Source organism: Panthera leo, chromosome B3 (genome assembly GCF_018350215.1).
Source record: "Panthera leo isolate Ple1 chromosome B3, P.leo_Ple1_pat1.1, whole genome shotgun sequence".
Taxonomy (NCBI): domain Eukaryota; kingdom Metazoa; phylum Chordata; class Mammalia; order Carnivora; family Felidae; genus Panthera; species Panthera leo.
This window is the reverse complement of record NC_056684.1, coordinates 124615355-124635056: the sequence shown is the minus strand read 5'-3', so window position 1 is coordinate 124635056 and position 19702 is coordinate 124615355. Positions and strand designations below refer to the sequence as shown.

Here is a 19702-nt window from a genome sequence, read left to right as displayed (position 1 = left end):
TGTCTAACCCTTCGTTTTGGCTCAGGTCATGAGTTTGAGCACTGAGTTGGGCTGTATACTGACTGTGGAGCCTGCTAGAGATTCTCTCTCTCTCTCTCTCTCTCACTCTGCCCCTCCCCAGCTCCCACATGGACTCTCTTTCTCTCTCTCAAAATAAATAAACTTAAAAAAAAAAAAGCAATCATAGCTCTGATTTATTATTTTTAAATCTTTCTCTGAAGCTGTTACTCTTTTGCTTTAGTGTTATTTAGTTTTTCCTTTTTCATTATTAGTCTTGCTTAGATATATGATTATTAGTTTTCATTTTGACTAGCTTTATTACTCCATCACTTCTGTTTTAACTCTATTACTTTTTTCAAACTTTTTTGTTTAATTTTTTAGGATAATTGTTTCATTTTTTAGACTTGCAAGTTAAAAACATTAGTTGATCTGGTTTTCAAAATTAATACTGAAAATTCAAGAAATTACCATATGTTTTGATATGCTGTTCTTTTTTTGTTTTTGTTTTCGATGGCTGGATTAGTCAGTTTACACTTATGATTAATTGATGCATTTGGAAATTTTTTTTAATCATTTTATGTTTTTTTAAAACATATTTCTTTCCTTTCCTTTCCTTTCCTTTCCCTCCCCCTTCTTTTTTGTTTGGTACTGGATTGAAATGTATATTCATTCTAATACTTCTGGCTCTAAAGCTGTAGATTATATTTCTATTTTTTAGATGGTTATTCTCAAATTTTAAACATTACATCTATAACTACAAATTATTCTAAGAAATCTGTGCTCTAAGCATAGTGATGTCCTCTCAGTGTCTTATCAGAACATTTTTCTTCTGACCCTCAGCAAACTTCTCTTCTCATCCTTAAGGTTTCATTGTTGTCTCCTCTTCAGGAGGCTCTGTTCCCTCCCTCCCTCTCTTTTCTAAAAAAGCTCTTTTCTGCCCCAGTTTTTTTTCTTTTTTATCAAATTACTTGAGCTTTTCATAGCACTTAAAAACCGCCTGTAGTTGTATATTTGTTTACTTATATTATGGCATGTCTCCACCACTAAAACGGGAACTCTGTTAGCAGGAACTTTGTCCATCACGCCTGCTTTCCGGGGCATGTAGTGCTGTGTGTTTCCCACAGCAGTCATTCCGTGAGTACTTGTTGAAGGGATGATCGTTGTTTTCACACAGGAGTGACCGTTTAGCTATATGTAGCACACTTGGTTAAAAAAACTTTTTTTTTTTCCTTTCAAACTTTTTCCCACTGCTCTTATTTCTGCAGAGAACAAAGTAAATGCTAACAGATTTTAACTTCTTTGAAGTTGAATATATAATAGTCTAAGTGATTTAATTGAAATCTCACAAACATTCTTCAAGAATTCAGACCATCACAATTAAATTCTCACTTTTTAGAGTATGTTGATATGGTGGTTTACTGTTTTTCAAATTGTGTTGAGAACTTAGAACAGCTAGGTTGCTGGTTTCTTAATGTAAAACCGACAAAATTAGAAAAAAAAATTAGACTAGAACTGCTCAGATACATGAATTCTGAAATTAAGACTTTAAAATATTAGTTACAGATTTCTGAAACAGTGTTGATTTGGCTGTGTGGATATGAATGAACTGATTCTTCATGGAGTTGTTCCAATTTGGGGTCAGTACCAGAGGCTGATTGGCTTTGATTTGGGAACATAGCAAATAATGGACAGAAAAGAGATACATTATTTTTCTTTTTAATTTTCAGAACTTTTGAAAGTTCTTTCAGTATAGGTTTTTCACATAATTTACACTAAATGTTTCAAATGTAGATGATAAAAGTCTTAGGAAGATACTCAAAAATAGGAAATTACTGAATGTTTTTGACCACTAGTCGTCAGTATTGAACCATCAATTGTGACCAAGCAGGCATCCTTCGTTAAAGTTGCTAAACTTTCTTGGAAAATGATTATAATACATGTATCTCTACTATTAGGACTCCCTGAAAGTGTACTTGGCACAGACAGTACAACTGAAAAATAATGTAATTATTTAACTTTTGTTATTTGAAAATTTACATTTGAAACAGTGTTGCTTTTTACTGTTGAAAAATAAAGTATGACGCATTGAGTATTATATATTAAGACATCTGTTAAATTTACCACTAAAACTATCATTTCTATGCCTTTTGTTGGAGTTTCTTTCATGCTTCCCATTTAGGGTTACAGTTTTTCCCTCTCTCACTCCGTCCCTATGTGGAAAAAGTCTTTTTACTTCTAGTAAAACAATGAGAGACTAATTTGATATGAGTTATTCCACTAGAATCATGTATTCTCGTGCCCTTTTCCATGGTTCATGTATCTAATATATATAGAAATGTGCCAAAGATGCACTTTCTCTAAATTTTTATCTTCTATAGATCCAAACTTTCTCCTAATTATTGTTTTCGTTTCCTTAGTAATCAGTGCCTTTGCAATCTGTTGTCTACCCAACCTAGTTACAGTCATTTTCCACTGGTGTTCTAATGCTGTTTGATCTTTCCTCTGTGTAATCTTGTTTGTTTGTGTTTCTTTACCTGGCAGAAAAGCATTTTTTATAGCTCTATTATGACTCATTGCATTCCTAGTTAATTTACATTTGTATTGAGTACTCATGATCCTTTTTTCTTTTTGTAAATACTGAAGCTGTGGTATTCATTATTTATTGCCCAAGAAATGGGAATCTGCTTAGAGTTTCCTAATATATCTTTGTCCATCTTATGGCCAAGTTAGAACAGTATTTACACCTCTAACTTTATTATGTAGTCATTTGATGGGCCTTGTATGGCAGTGAGGAAAAGTTGTGTGATTTCATATTTTTATCTGAGTTTGAGATCCTGAAGCATTGTTATCCACTGTCAGTCTTGGATGGGAATCGTGTTAGAGGAGTGCTGTGATTCAGAGCCACAAAAACTTGGGCAGACGTGGGTTGCTGGAGGTCCATTTCCTGTTCTTTCCTCTCCTGACCTGGGAACTTGTACAGAAGGTGCTAAATTACATCTTTTTGTGTGATTTGTCCTAGTAAGTAGCTCCTATGATTGATTTCTTCTTACAAAGATGGATACTCATCTTGACAACAAAAACAATTTTAATTTTATATTTAAAAATTTTTATGTGGTTCTTTTCTGTCCCTTCCTTTGCCATTTCTCTCATCTTTCGCATCCAGTCCATCATTAAATTCTGTCTAATTTAAATTCTGTTTTAAAAAATACATTCTGAATTGGTAACTGCTCATCTCCTCTACTACTATTACTTTCATCTATCCTCTTGTCTCTGTTTTCTCCTGCTTGGGCTGGTGTAGAAGCCCCCTTGTTTCCATTCTTAGCTTCTTACAGTCTTTTCCCCACAGAATCAGATAGTGCCATGTCATTCTCTCTGAACCCTTCAATGGTTTCTTTATCATCCTCAGAATGAAATGTGAAGTCCTCAACCTACAAGACCCCTCTGATAGGGTTTCTACATGCCCCCTCACCCTAATTCTCTGTCATTCTTCATGTCCACTGTAGGCCAACGACAGTGTTGCTTTTCCACAGCCAGGCACCCTCCTGCTCTTGGACATCTGCACTTTCCATTTCCATAGCCAAGAATTTTCAACTCTGAAAGCAGTTGCGTTGTTTACCCTTATGTCATTCAGAGCCCTACTTCAGCAAGGCCTTATTAACTATCCTAGATAAAATACCCTTTCCTCACTCTTGAGCCCCTTATGTTGTCGTACTTTTTCTTGATAGCACTTTTCATTACCTATCATCTGTCTGTCCTCTGAACAAAATGCAGGCACAGTTTTGATCATTGCTGTATCTATAGTTCCTAGAGCAGTGGCTGACATGGAATAAGGCCCCAAAAAAGTGTTTCTTAAAGAAAGGAATGAATAAATGTTGTCTACTATGTAGTCAGAATTGTATGTAGTAAAATATTCATCTGCACATACCTTCATGTACTTACTATATACCAGGTACTGTGCTGGGGACTAGGGATTTCATGGTACTTACAATGCTGTCTTCACTTTTAAGGGCTCCCATTTTAGCTGAGAAAGAAACGTTAACATCTAATTCACTGAGGGTGTTATTTAAGCTTTGAAATGGGCTTCAGAGTAGCTCAGAGGGGAAATAATTCCCTGTTCTTGATCCTTTGGGAAAATTTGGGTGGAAGAAGTGGCATTTTTGCTGAGACTTTGTGTTTTCAGATCACTGTAGGCATTTCTTTTATGAGTGTGATTCTGCCCCATTGCTTATTGCTACATGATAAGCACTTTACCAATCTGTGGCTGAAATTCTTATTTAAATTCTGACTCACTGTAGTTTTGATTTCAAAATTGTTCTCTCTCATTTTGTGACATGTTAATTATTTTCTTCTCTCTTTTATGTTTGTTACCTGTGGATCACTAATGTTTTTGCAAGGATAAAGTAAACACTTTTCTGTAAGGTTGTGAAAGAACCATTAATGTTACCATGCTGTTAAAAAGGAAATAGATGGAAAAGAATGATGGTCTATTATGGGATTTGTCTTTCAAAGCTGGTTGAACACTATTTGGCACAGCTTGAAATGTGCAAGTCCAAGATATATCATGTTCTCCAGTTTTCTTCCTTAGTCTTTTTCTTGATTTACCTCTTTGCCTCCTGCACCCCTCCCTGCTGATTTTACCTATAAGTCTGTTTTATTAGGCTTTGATCATTTCACATGACACTAAAACACTTTTAACATCTTTTCTGTGGAAAATATCTTTTCCCCCAAAACTCCTTGTAGAAGAGAGGCTGGAAGAGATCTTTTATGTTGTCTCTTTCAACCTTGTACTCACTCAGTACTTGAATTTCTATTAACAGAGTAAACTTCCCATGGATATTATAGACAGCTTACACAAGCCATATTCCCTTTCTTTTATTGGGAAATACTGATAGTGATAGCTGGTCAGATTAAAGAATATTCCAGATTTGATGATATATTTCAGAAGCCTATTTAATGTTGATAAAACAAAAGTTGGTAGGGTAGAAATATTTTCTACATCATAGAAGTAATATGTCAGCTGTTAACATGCCAGCAAAGGCCTTTGGGTTCCTTTGAAGGATGCAGTTTTATGAGATGATGTATAGATATAAGTTGTCCTGAAATTCTTAAAGTCTCATTTCTGTATAATTAACACTTATGTCATCTATTCTTAGGCCTTTTACTTTATTAAGAAAATATTACCTAAGACTATTAATTATTAAATGTTTATAATGTGCTTTCTGTCCCCTTTTACCTCTCCGTTTTCAGTGACCTTTCTTCCAAATCCTCCAATGTAGATAACATATTTTCTTATTATTCACATGTCCTTGAACGAGGTGTATTCTTCCATATATTTTCCTGGATTGATCAATTTGCTTGTAGCTTCCTTATTTCTACTCTCATTGAAGTTAGCCCTCTTGTGATTTTTTTGATCCTCGTTTTTTCTTTTTTCTTTCTTTTTTTTTTTCCCCTGATCATTTGCCCTCTAGGTTCTTAAAGAGCCATTTCTTATTTTCTCCAAAATGGCCATTATGGTCTCTGGCTCATTTCTTTTTTAAGTTTTTAAAATTTATTTTTGAGAGAGAGAAAGAGAGTACAACTGGAGGAGAGGCATAGAAGGATAGGTGAGACACAGAATCCAAAGTAGGCTCCAACCTGAGCTGTCAGCGCAGAGCTGGATTCATGGCTGAACCCATAAACTGTGAGATCATGACCTGAGCTGATGTCTACTGAGCCCCCCAGACACCCTCCTTTCTTTATTTCACCTGTTACTTAAGCATATGTATAGATGTTCTTGTAAAGCACCTGACATTCTGTTTGGAAATAGTTGCAATTTGCATTATAAGTAAATGCTCTTATTGCTGCTGTGAGTTGCATTTAAGTCTGACGCATTTTATGTTCGTACCATATATGACTACATCTTAAAATATTGTTTAATCACATTTATTTTGCTATGTGTACTTATTTGTTGTTGCCAATATTGTCATCATAAACTGTAACAAATAAGGCTAGCATGGATCTGTGCGAGTCCCTCTGTAGCACCATATGCAAATAGACATTTAATGCCGCTAATGCTATGATGATGAAAAATATCTGTGCTTCTGTTGACTGAACAGCTGCCTGACAATAGACTGAGATTTTCTGAGTGCAGGACTTGTTTAATTTCTACTTTGTGCTTTTCTTGAGGAGTGTAATGTTTCTATCTACATTTTCAGTGAATCTATCCTAGACCATCTGTTTATAAAGCCCTTTTCCATCATTATCAATTAATATTTATTGGGCAGCTACTGAGTGCATAGTGATATTGTGTAAACAGAGACCACTCTGCTACAGATAGACTTATTCATTGACTTGGTACTGTTTTATTTTGATTAGAAAATGGTAAAAAAAAAAAATCCAGAAGCATAAAATAACATCCCCTAACTGTAAACAGTGAAAGATGTTGTATATTTACAGGGCATTCTGCTCAAATACAAATAAAACTTGAGAGATTTTAAATTAAATTTTTATAATTATCTGTGATCTTCTGTTTGTCAACAATTCTAACTCAGTTGTCCTGTAATTAGAAAGTCAGATGAAGTGTCATATCTCTCTGGGATTTCTAGTAAAACTGTGAGTCTCTTTTTTGAGAGGAAACTACTCAGATAAAAACAGACCCTCCACTAAGAGCTTTTGCTTTTGGATTTTGAAGGAAATCCTGGAAAGTGCACTTGTTGGGCTCACATTTAACTTTACTTGCAAGATTTTTATTAAGTAAAAGATTGCATAAAAATAAACTCCATTCCAGTAAAAGCAATGGCATTTTAAGGAATAATACTCATTACCATTGTTGCTTTTGTATTAAAGAAGGCAAAAGACTTGTATGTCTTTTCAGCATACCAACTTTGTAGGCAGTGATTAAGATTTTGTTTTGCATATTGGCAAATTTAATAACATATAAAGAATGAAATCTTGACAGTAGTCAGTAGGGGTTTTATTTAGAGTTATTTTTATAGTCATTGTAGTGGATCTTGCTGATTCATCCAGGATCTCTGGCCTAGTTATTCTTCTATGTGGCCTTTGGCTAAGGTTTAGGGTAAAGACTATGACCATGGAACAGAGCAAAGGGAATTGGCTCTCATGGTGATTGAACCCATGACCTTGGTTGGCTTTGTGGGCACAGGGTGCCTGCCCCAGCCAGTCATAGACTCCATAAATATGGACATAGTAGAAACAGTAAGTTTCCTTTATAGGTCAGCAATAAGTGTCTATCTGTCCTCCCACGATAATTTCTATAAAAGTTCTTTGGATTCCTGAAAAAATAAACACCTTAGCATAAGAAGACAAAAAAGAAAAAAAAAAAAAAAAAGAAGAAGAAGAGAAGACATCTGGGCCATTCTCAAACAGAAGCTTTGAGTTTTATGTTTCAAAACCTCAGGTATCTTTAAAGAATGTCATTAAGGATTACAATTACCATCAGAAATAATACCAATGTACTTAACTACTGATAAATCTTACTTAACTACATGATACTTGATATTACTCTGCCTTTTGAAAAACAGGAATGGTTGCATCTTGTGACTCCATGCACTATGTGCTTACCACTTCCATCTGGAAAATACACATAATTCAACTGGCACAAGTTTTTAGAATTTCCCCCTTACTTTGATATCCCGGAAATCTGTATGGTGTTATAATAGTAATGATTACAGTTGGATTCTCTTTGGACTTTATCATGTAATTTCTACTTTAACTTATTAAACTTATTTTTTTTTTCTTTTTTGTAGTGGTAGATGTTGGTATAGAACTTTTGTTCCTTGGTTATGGCTGAAAAATAAATTTCTTTGAACAATTTAAGTAAAATCTGTCTGGCTATTTTTAAGTTAGATATTGGTTCAGGGATTTAGAATATGAATGCATTGTTTTCTGCCTTAAAAAGAAAGTTAATTTTTTTTGTTTTGCTTGGTTTTTGTTGGCACAGATAATCCCCAACTGGATGAACTTAAAGGCTAAAATTTTCCATGACTTGAGCTAGTTCTCATGTGGGAGGAATCTCTAACTTGATTTAGGAAAAAACAAAATTTAGAAATTCACAGAACTTGACAGAAATAAAATCTCTGTTAATTTAAGTGAGTAGTACTAGTTCTGAGCAATAAAATCCTGCTGCATTATGCATATATATTCCTTTTCAAAATATGTATCATTCTATTGATGTTTGATGGTTTTAGAGCTGTGATTTAGGTTTCCAAACAAGAATTTTAGAAATAGACACCAGATCTCCATCTTAAAAAAAAAAAGGAGTTAAATGAGTTTCTTATTTACAGTATTCTATACATACTAAGTACTTAGTAATTTTTTTTCTTGATTTGAAATAAAGCAAATGTTCTTAAAGCTATTTAAAAATTTTAATATACATAAATATAAACAACTTTTAACTTTATAGTTCATGTGGTCTTATTTGGCTCAGAATAGCATTATATCGTGAAGCTTAAAATATTTGCTGACTTTTATTTTGTACCTACATGAAGGATTTAATTATAAAAAGCACAGTCAAATGAGCTATAAAGCAATGAAAAGACACAGAGACACTTTAAAGGCATATTATCAAGTGAAAGAAGCCATCCTGAAAAGACTACATACTGTATGATCCCAACTATGTGACATTCTGGGAAAGAAAAACCATGGTGACAGTAAAGAGATCAGTGGTTGCCAGAATTTGGGAGGTAAGGGATGAATAGGTAGAGCACAGAGGATTTTTAGGGCAGTGAAAATATACTATAATACTGTAATGATGGATACATGTCATTCTATATTTGTTTAAATCCATAGAGTGTATGGCACCAAAAATGAACCCTAATGTAAATTACAGGTGATTATAATCTGTCAGTGTAGGTTCATTAGTTGTAACGATGCACTACTTTGTTGAAGGAAGTTGATAATGGGGGAAGTTATGCCTGTATGAAGACACCGGTGTATATGGGAACTCAGTTTCCCTCTCAATTTTTCTGTGAACCTAACCCCCCGCCCCCCCAAGGAAAAAAAAGTCTTTAAAAATATATAGTAAGAGCAACAATTTTCTAATTCTCAGTGACTTGACTTCTTCATTCTTTGTTACTGGGAGGAGAAATCTGACTTGGAAGTTTGTATCTTTTCAGGTGTGATGTTACTGACCTGTTGTTTGATATGAGCACAGTCTTGTTTTTCTATAGTCTGGTTGGTTTACCAGTGAGTCATCTACATGTTCTTGCCCTTGTGACCAAAGGCATGCACTTGTAGCACTGCTGAATGATGAGGATGAGACAGGATAGTTTATGTTCATCATTTTTTTTTTTTATTTTTTATTATTATTATTTTTTTTTTTACATTTCAGTGGCCTGTGTGGGAGTTATCATAGGACCTTTATTTCATTCCAGCTTCTTCATTCTTACCCAAGCTGACTGGTCCCTTTACAGTAGACAAAGGGCCTTTAATTCCCTATTTGTTCTTTATTTTTGAGTGTGTTATTTTTTAGAGCCTCTTCATAAACATGCCTGTTGTCAAAGTTGTGGGAGCTTTTATGGTCAGATGAGATGTCTACAAACATTTTCCTTTTCTCCTTTCCCTTACTTTTTAAAAGAAAAGGCTGTTCCCCCCCCCACCCCCCCGATTTTATAAATAACTGAGAATTCAGAATCATCTACCTTCAAAGAACTACAGTAATATAATACTCAATATGTTAGTCTTTTTAATGGAAATAGGTATACTTAAGGAAAAGAAGAAAAATTGTTGTTATTAAAGATTTAAATGTGCCCCAGGGACCCACTATTAAGGCTCAGTGTTGTTGCTGTAATCTTAAACATGTAAAAGACAGTCTGCATCCTGGAGCAGGGTACCTGATAGCTTTATAGCTAAACTGCTTTTAAGGAAAAAATGAGCTTTAAAAAGCAAAATTACATAATAATAGAAATTCATTGGCATGTGATTTTTTCCCTCTTTTTATAACTGCTTTTACTGGGTCAGTTTTAATATAATTCTCAGTTTCTTGATCTAAGTCAATGGGAAGGAAATCTAGTGTTGCCTTATACGCTTAAAAAGGTAGTAAATGAGTTAAAGCTTGTTATTAATGTTTAAAGAAATATCTTGTATTTTCAATTCAGTTAGTTTTAAAAATCTTTATCTTTGAGTGTTATTTGTGTTTTCAGACTTTTAAAGTGCATTAAAATATATGTATGGGGTCTTAGGAGTTAGATTTTCTTTCTTTGTCTTTCATTATAAACTATGTAATGTAGAAAATAGATTCAGTAGTCTGGGCTAGAATTGCATATGTGTTTATTTGTTTACTGACTGATGGTCTGATGTTCAAACTTAATGACATTTCTAGGTGATGTGGTAGAAACGTAGTAATTTGCTTTGGGTTCTCCTTAAGACCTCACTTTTGTTCCTCTACTGAAAACAATAGTATTTAAGTTCTCACTGATTAAAATTTTCTAAGACTTCTATATCTGTAGAGTAAAAGGAGAAATAAAAAAGCGGGGTGTTAAATAACATTTTGGGCACCAAGTAGAGCTATAATAGAAAGGTATATTATTTGGAAAAGAGATATCACAAGTTAACTGGTCAGATGTGGAAGGTAGAAAGTGAAGAGGAAAGGACATTTTATTGCATATTCCTAGGTAGCCAAAAGAATTAGAGGTTCTTTTATTCATTTATCTCATATATGGAAATTTAGATTTTTAAAAAGTTGACTTTCAGAAGAATTAATGTTTTTATGAGGCATAATTCCATGTACTATAAAACACAATTTGTTTAATTAAAGTTCAGCTTATTGATTTCTATTTCTTTCGCATCAAGTATTAATATTTATACTAATTATAAGAAATGAAGATTAAATATTTCTTAGCCTAAGCATGAAAATAATTTCTCACATTGCCCTTTAAGGGGAATTAATTCTGGTAACTGATAGATCTTTACAGGGGTGGGAATGTAGGGGTGTTGGGTGTGGTTATGAGTTTAAGTTTTCGAAATTGAGAACTGGAAAAGAGGCACACTGCTTTGCATAACCTGGAGAGGGAGATTTAGAAGCCTGTGGGGAAGTTCCAGAAGGTGCAAAGAAAGTAAACAACGAGGGTGGAAAAGATGTGAGGGAACAGCAAATAGCCCAAGAGAATTGCGAGAGCAGCCAGTGTTTGGTGGCTCTTTGATGAGCATACTCCACTGATCTGTAATAGTCTTCTGTAAATTCCAGATCCTAACAGTGTCTTTTGGTTTTCTATGGATTTTGGACTGATACACATTTTTGTTTTATCTTTCATTCTAGGCACTGAAGAAACAAGAAGCTAAAGCAGATGAAAATGAGGGAGCCATGAAAAATAAGCTAAGACAGACTGAAACTGAGAAGAGTCAAGTAAGATTTTGAGAAAGTAACGCTGTTTGGAGCCAGTGATATTTGTTGAGTGTCTTAAAAGTTGTCCCTGGGATCATTTGTTAAGACACAGTGAAGCCTTTATGTTCTGATATGGAATCACTTGGTTTGATGGCTCTGCCATTCTCTGTTGCTTGGTCTGGGAAACGTGTACAGGTCATTTGCTACCTTTTCACCTGGCCACTTCCTTTCTAGAGGCGAGTCGAACTTGGAACATGCAAGGAGCTTGACTTTGCTGAAGGGTTAGGAAAAAGACTTGTTGTTTAAAGGATGGGTATTGTGAATATATTCATTTTCATCATAGAAGATAGGCGTAGGCGCAACCTACAGGAAGAATCCTCTATTCTCATTAGATATTAAGGACTTTTGACATGTATTCATGTCTGCAAACCTATAGAGCCTAGGGCATTAGAATTAGAAAGGAATTTAGAAGATAGATAGCTCTCCTCAGTTTGCAAATGAATAGATTCAAGGGTGAGCCCAATGATAAAATGAAAATTTGCCCCCGCTGTAATATTCTTACTCCATATCACTTTAAAAGTCTACCATTGCTTCCTTGATTTTTATTCGCCAACCTAGTCAAGTTAAATGATGCATCCATGCTGCCTTTCTGGTAAGCGAGTTAGGTCAGGTCATCATGCTTGCTCTTTGGGGGTCGAGGCTGCCAGAATTATCCAGTGGTCGTGACCAGTATGGGCCAAGGAAGATTCTGAAGCCATTTTGACTGAAGTGTGATTCCTTCCTTCTTTATTTCTTCAAAAAAAGAAGACAAGTCAGATAATATTTTGTGTGGATTCTGTGATTGTATACATACCTTATTATTATTTTTAGAATATGGTATTTTATTGGCCACATGTATAATTTTTTTTAAAACTTCTATAACCAGATTTAAAAATTATTTTGAAATAGTTACAGATTCATAAGGTGTTGCAAGACAGAATGTGCAGAGAGGTAATATGTGCCCTTCACCCAGTTTCCCTCAGTGGTAACATTTTGCATAGTTGTCATTCCATATCAAAACCAAGAAACTGATTTGGTACAGTTCACAGAATTTATGCAGATTTCACCAGCTTTATGTGCGTTCATTTGTGTGTGTAGTTCTGTGCAGTTGTATCTCATGTATAGATTCATGTTGCTGTCACCACAGCAAAGATACAGAAACACAATGCCCCATTATGCTACTCCTTGATAACCATACCTACCACCTGGACCATATTTGAAGGACTAATATATAGAAAGTAGTTTGGTCAAGTGAAATAATAATTTAGGATAACTATCACAAATCTAAGCACTTAATAACACCTTAATGTAAATTTGTGGTTTCATAGAACAGCCTTACTGTTACAAAATTCAAACATGTCTAACATATGTATTCTCTGGAATTTTAACAAACATGTGTCCCATCTGTAGGTGTGAAAAAGTAATTTTACTCTTCTCGGTTCTTTGGCTAATTTAATAATTAAGTTGACATAAGACAGGTTAACAGGAGAAAAACAAATTTGATTTTGTATGTATAGAAGCTGCATAAAAATAAGAGCCTCAAAGACAGGGAGTTGAGGCTTATATGCCATGCTGAGCTAAGGAAAGGGGATAGAGGTCTGGGGCTTCAAAGGAGAGGAAAACAATTCATAGGAAGATGAGAAGAGCAAATGTTTGGTAAACAAATGTTTGCCTTGTCTTACAGAGAAGTCTTTCAGGTATAAAAAGTTATCTCTGGGAATAGCTCTCTTCCTGGTACAGACTCCCTCTCTAAATTCTTTAATGCAATTAAGGGAGAGGTAAAAGCTTTTCCAGAGTCTGTTGGGTCTTGATTGCCTTCAGCCCCAAAAATCCGTATGCCAAAGAGGCCTAATTTGGGTTGGCACATTCCTCTTCCCTTCACATCCTTTTAGATTTTTCAGCTTGTAGGAAGCTAGGCACATTCAGACTTTGTAGGTATTTGCACACTTTCTGTGAATATTTATCTTATGACTATATTAAGGAAATTTTAAGTATCTTATTCTGAGATTAAATATTTTTAAGTTTTAGGAATGTTACAAATATTGGAAATATTAGGAATGTTAGAATATTATGAATACACAAAATCACCATTTAGATGAAATATACTTTTAGTCATTGGGTCCTCGAGGTTTTTATTCTAATTCAGTTCATATGACATTACATGTACTAAAGAAAAAAAGTGTTTTGGAATTTAGATTACAGTGATTTAGAACTGGAAAGAATCTCAGAGATTGTCTAATACAAAGTCCTTATTTTAGAGATGACAGAAAGGAGACCTAAGGAAAAGAGGGTCATAGTTAATATGGAACTGACTTAGAACTCAGACCCCCTGAGGTCTGGTCTGGTTCACTTTGTTGTTATGCAAATAACATTATTTTCTTGGAAGCATCAATATGTTTTGATAGCAAGATGTTTTCTCCTGTTAGCTGTAAATATCTTCTGAAAACTTTTCCATTTTTCTACTCTTAAACTATACCTATAATAATTTAGTTATTTTCTGCCCCACTGGACATTTTTCTTTATCCTCTGTTGAAACTCTAGCTTGAACAAGAATTGGAGCTATCTCGAAGGTTATTGAATCAGTCGGAAGGCAGCAGAGAAACACTTCTGCATCAGGTAAATCTATGCAAGCTATGATAATCTGCTTTTAAATTAAATCAGGACTGGGGTCCCTTGGTGGTTCAGTCGGTTACGCATCTGACTCTTGATTTCGGCTCAGGTCATGCTCTCGCTGTTTGTGATGTCGAGCCCTGTTTTTGTCTCTGCGCCGACAGCAAGGAGCCTGCTCAGATTCTCTCTCTCCTTCTCGTTGCCCCTTTTTCACTCATGCATGCGTGCTTACTCTCTCAAGATAAATAACCATTTAAATAAACTTTAAAGAATAAAGATAAAAATTAAATTACGATCGAGTCTCCTTTTCTATTCAATGTCTCTGTGAAAGGTAGAAGATCCCACCTAGGTCTAGAAGTTTTTTTTTCCGCCCCCTAAAGAATGTATATTAAAACGCATAAGCAAAAGAAGAAATCCTTTCAGGAAGAGTCAGAGAAACCTAGTACAAAGCACTGGCGCAAGTTCCCACTGTGATAGTGAGTGCTGCTTGCTCCAATTTAGGATTTACCTCTCCTAGCATAACCAGTGTAAAAATGAGACTGGATGCATGAGATAAAAATTTCCCAGGAGTTTAATTTTATTCAAGGAGGCATTGGGAGAGTGAAGGAAGAAGTAAAATACATTAAACAGACCTTTGCATATTCAAGTTACTTTGCATTATTGTCTTATATTTATGGTTTTCAAGATGCTGCCTGCTCCTTTTAACCAAAGATAAAGCTTAATTTTAAAGCATAGCATTTTGTAGCCCATAAGCCTGTAATGAGAGTTTGGTTCTTCTGCTATTTAAAGTTCAATAACTTGAAGTAGTCATCTTACATTGGATAAGGGCATGTGTGTTTCTAATCGCCTGTCAGTGTTTGGTAGAAACTGCAGTTGTACCTTTTTCTGTTTTGAGGTGTGGCTTGCATAACTCACTACATAGTATGCTAGGTAGGCAGAAATGTCAGGCATCTTCGATGCTCAGAAGAAGTATTACATTTTGACAATTAATGCTAAAAATATATGATAACATCTAATTTACAAAACCTTTAAAAATGTTCACTGACTTTGTTCTGCAGACAGTGTTACAGTGGAATTAATATTGGCAGAGTTCAGGTTTTCTTTTTTTCTAGTTTATATTTGTAGTCATTTACACTCTGATTTTTTTATTTATTTATTTATTTATTTTTTTGGGTACTCTGACTTGTGATTTCTGATCTCATCTTTTGAAGTAAGAGATTACCATATTCAGGTTGTCATTGACTTAAACTGAGTCTTTTTGATACTCCTAATTTGCTTAATGGTCACTGGAGACATACCTGCTATGCGTTAGGCAATTTGCTAGTCTTTAGAAATACAGATGAATAACATAGTTCCTGACCTCAATGAGTTTATAGTTTATTCAACAGCATTTATTTCTCACTTATTTTGAACAGTACTTTGATATTATAATATGCTAAATTGTGATCTTTTCACTTGAGTTTACCAGTCAATAGGTCATATTCACATGAAAGAGAAGGAGTAAAAAATATAAAAATGATTATGTAGGTGGTTTCGGTTAATAGTGGTGGAGTGCACTGAGTTCACAATAAGGGATTTTTGGGTTTTTTTTTTGTTTGTTTGTTTGTGTGTGTGTCAAATTCTTTGTCCCGATAGACACACAGAAGGGGAAAAAGACATTCATTCTCTGTGGAAGTAATGGGAGAAATAAAGAAAAGGAGCGAGAGACTGTTCCACTGTGCTTGGCATAACAAGGAGGTTAACTGGGCTTCAGTTTGTGCTGACAGAAGCCCATGAGAAGTAATTTTTTTCCCTAGAAAAAATAATATACAATAATTTGTGAGTTCATTTATTCTTTTCCTGCACTGAAAACTGATACAAGTTTCATTTTTGACTATACGTGTTTAGGTAGAAGAGCTCCGTACACAACTTTTGAAAGCAGAAGGTGATCGAAAGGGTTTACAGCATCAAGTGTCTCAGATTTCCAAGCAACAATCAAACCATCAAGATGAACAAGGAGATGACTGGAGGTTTAGGAGAGGTACAATTGTGATTTGCAAATGTGTGGGTTGTTTTTGATCTTCCTTAAATACTTACCACTTTCAGAATTGCATTTCTTACATTGCGCTCTTGTCATCTTATTTCTTGATCTACAGGTTTTCAATAAGCTAATCATGATTTAGCATCTAGTTTTTAAAAGCAGACTGTGTTTTTTAGTTTTATGTTTATAGCAATATTAAGCAGAAGATACAGAGATTTTCCCTGTGCCCCCAGCTGCCACACATGCATAGCCTCCCTGCCCTCCCCACCCCGTATCAACTTCCCCCCCACAATGGAAGTATGTTTGTTATAACTGATACCCCTGCCTTGACACATAATTATCACTTGAAGTCTATAGCTTGCATTAGGATTCACTCTTGGTGTTGTGTATTCTATGAGATTGGACAAAAGTATAAATGACATTTAGGTGCCATTACTATATCCTAGAGTAATGTCACTGTCTTCAAAATCCTTTGTGCTCCACCTATTGATCCCCTTCTCTCCCCAGCATTGGCAACCACAGATCTTTTGACTGTCCCTATAGTTTTGCCTTTTCCAGAATCTGATATAGTTGAATCATACAGCCTTTCAGATTGGCTTCTTTCATTTAGTAATATACCCCAAATTTTCCTCCATGTCTTTTCTTGGCTTGGTAGCACTCTCTCTCACCTTTTGTTTTTGTTTTTGTTTTTGTTTTTCTTTTTTTTAAAGCATTGTCTGAATGTACCACAGTTTGTTTATCCATTCACCTACTGAAGGCCATTGGTTGCTTCCAAGTTTTGGCAATTATGAATAAAGCCACTGTAAACCAAACATCTCTATATAGATTTTTGTATAGACATAGTTTTCATCTACTTTGGGTAAATACCAAAGAATATAATTGCTGGATTGTATGGTAAGAGTGTATTTAGTTTTTTAGAAATCATCTCAGCTGTGTTCCAAAGTGGCCTTATCATTTCTTCATTTCCACTGGTAATGAATGAGAGTTCCTGTTCTTCCACATTCTTGTCAGTATTTGCAGTTGTCCGTGTTCTGGATTTTGGCTCTTCTCATAGGTTTGTAATGGTAGCTTGTTTTAATTGTATTTTCCTGATAACATATGATGTGAAGCATCTTTTGTTACTCATATTTTCCACCTCTATATCTTCCTTGATGAGATTTTTGTTAAGGTCTTTGGCCCAGTTTTTAGGTGGTTGTTTGGCTTCTTGTTGAATTTTAAGAGCCCTCTCTCTTGATTATTTTATATAACAGTCCTTTACCACCGTGTCTTTGTGAATAATTTCTCAGTTTTTTCATTCTTTTGACAGTGTCTTTTGCAGAACTGAAATTTTTAATTTTAATGTAGCCCAGCTTATTAATTATTTCTTTCACGGAGGATGACTCTGCTCTTGTCTCTGAAAAGTCCTCGTCAAACTCAAGGTCATCCATAATGTCTCCTATCTTCTAAACGTTTTATAATTTTGTGTTTTATGTTTGGATCTGTGATCAGTTTTGAATTCCTATAAAAGGTGTAAAGTCTGTGTCTAGGTCCTTTTTTTTTTTTTTGCTTGTGGATGTCCATTTGTTCCAGCACTTTCTGTTGAAAACAACCTTGTCTGCATTGTATTGACTTTACTTCTTTGTCAAAGATCAGTTGACTGTTTTCATGTGGGTCTGCTTCTGGGCTCTGTATTCTGTCCCATTGATCTATTTTTTTTTTTGCTACTGCTACAGTGTCTTGATTATTGTAGCTTTATAGTGAGTCTCGAAGTTACATAGTGTTAGTCTTCCAACTTTGTTCTTCTTCAATATTGTATTGGCTGCTCTGGATCTTTTGCCTCTCCATATATCTTTAGGATTAGTTTGTTGGTATTTACAAAATAACTTGATGATATTAATTTGGATTATGTTGAATCTATATATTATGCTGGGAAGAACTGCTATTTGGCAATATTGAGTCTTCCTATCCATGAATATGAAATACCTCTCCATATATTTCATTCAACAATGATTTCTTTCATCAGAATTTTTTAGTTTTCCTCATACAGATTTTGTTAGATTTATATTTAAGTGTTTCATTTTTTTTTTTTTTTTGGATGTGAATGTAAATGGTATTATGTTTTTAATTTTAAATTTCCCTTGTTTGTTGCTGATATTAGCATCCAATTTTTTTTTTTAATTTTTTTTTTTTAACATTTATTTATTTTTGAGACAGAGAGAGACAGAGCATGAACGGGGGAGGGGCAGAGAGAGAGGGAGACACAGAATCGGAAGCAGGCTCCAGGCTCTGAGCCATCAGCCCAGAGCCTGACGCGGGGCTCGAACTCACGGACCGCGAGATCGTGACCTGAGCCGAAGTCGGACGCTCAACCGACTGAGCCACCCAGGCGCCCCAATATTAGCATCCAATTTAATGTCTCCTCTGCTTTATTTTTAAACCCATTTCAGACTTGCTTATCATGGGGCTTTCAGCCAGAAAGAACCAGCAAAGCTGGTAGCGGAGTTTCTTCCAAGCTTCTTATTTCCATGCCTGTGTGTGTGTGTGTGTGTGTGTGTGTGTGTGTGTGTATACACTTGTCCTTGTACTTATATTGGAAATACCCCTATGTTTTCACTTTCTTTTATTCCAATTTTAAATATTTACAATTAAAATTAAGATTTTGTCTTTTTTTGTTACCCAGATAACAGTGACAAAAATTAATCATCTGGTAGAAGTGGTCATGAACCATATGACTGGCTTTTTCTTATGTAGATTAGGAATACTTTGTGCTTGAGAAACGTTAGAATACCTTTTTAGTGGTGGTGTTGATTTAGGTTGTGGAATTTAATGAGTCTGGATGTATTTCTTTTTGGAAGTTCACTTGTAACAGAAATGGTAATACTGAAATTTTATAATGGTTTCTAATAGACTAGTCCAGATTGTTCAGCTGTAAATTATTTTAGTAATGAGGCTTCCTACTCAAATGTCCATATTATTGGAGAAACTCTTGTAAGCATTTGGTGTACTATCAAATTCAGGGAAGATAAATATTTGCCCAGATTCCCCACACATAACTCAGTATGTTGCCTAAGTAAGAATTTCCACATTGCCAGAAAATCTTCACTAGATGGCAAATTCTGACATACCTATCCTAACATAATTGCATGCCATTAAGTTCCCTTAAGTTTCATGTGATGTTATAATTGAAATATATTTTGACATCAAATATTTTAAAATTTATTTTTAAAAGTAAACTCCTAAGGTTTTCGATTATTCATCACATTTTCATAAGGATGTACACAGGAACTCTTATTTTGTTTGGAAAAAGACTCTGTGGAACATGTTATATGTTTCCTTGCCTTATAAAAATATAGTTATTTTTGGTATAAGTCTTTGAGGACTAAAAGAATCTCCCATTTTCTTAACTGTTTATCAGGTTTAAAAAAAATATGTAAGTTCTCTCATCAGTATAATAGACTTCTTCACCTTCTCAACAGTTCTAGAGTTTTCATCTTTATAGAATTCTTGTATTACTTTTAAAAATTCTGCATAAGAAATCACTCATTGTCTTTTATCCAGATAGCCAAGTCTAAAATACAAAGAACATCCAAATTATTCCTTCTCTTCTCCATCTTCTTTGTCCCTATTTATAGATCCTGATATTTCTTGAATTTGGCCCATCTTGTTCTTTATTCCCACTACCCCAGTTTTGGCATGCTTCGTCTCATTTGTATTACCCTCTTAATAACTTGTTC

The 19702-nt window shown here is 34.7% G+C and overlaps 1 protein-coding gene across 16 annotated transcripts in view; it reads left to right on the top strand.

Moving 5' to 3' along the window:
* CEP128 (centrosomal protein 128) overlaps nucleotides 1–19702 on the top strand; it is a 383862-nt gene that overhangs the window by 65681 nt on the left and 298479 nt on the right. For all 16 annotated transcript variants that reach the window (XR_006203977.1, XM_042943976.1, XM_042943963.1 and 13 more), the window contains 3 exons: nucleotides 11255–11341; nucleotides 13901–13975; nucleotides 15857–15989. Coding sequence is in view for 15 of the 16 variants with exons in the window: in XM_042943976.1 (XP_042799910.1) it covers nucleotides 11255–11341; nucleotides 13901–13975; nucleotides 15857–15989 (295 nt within the window). In the remaining variant the exon portion in view is untranslated. The remainder of the gene's footprint in view (nucleotides 1–11254; nucleotides 11342–13900; nucleotides 13976–15856; nucleotides 15990–19702) is intronic.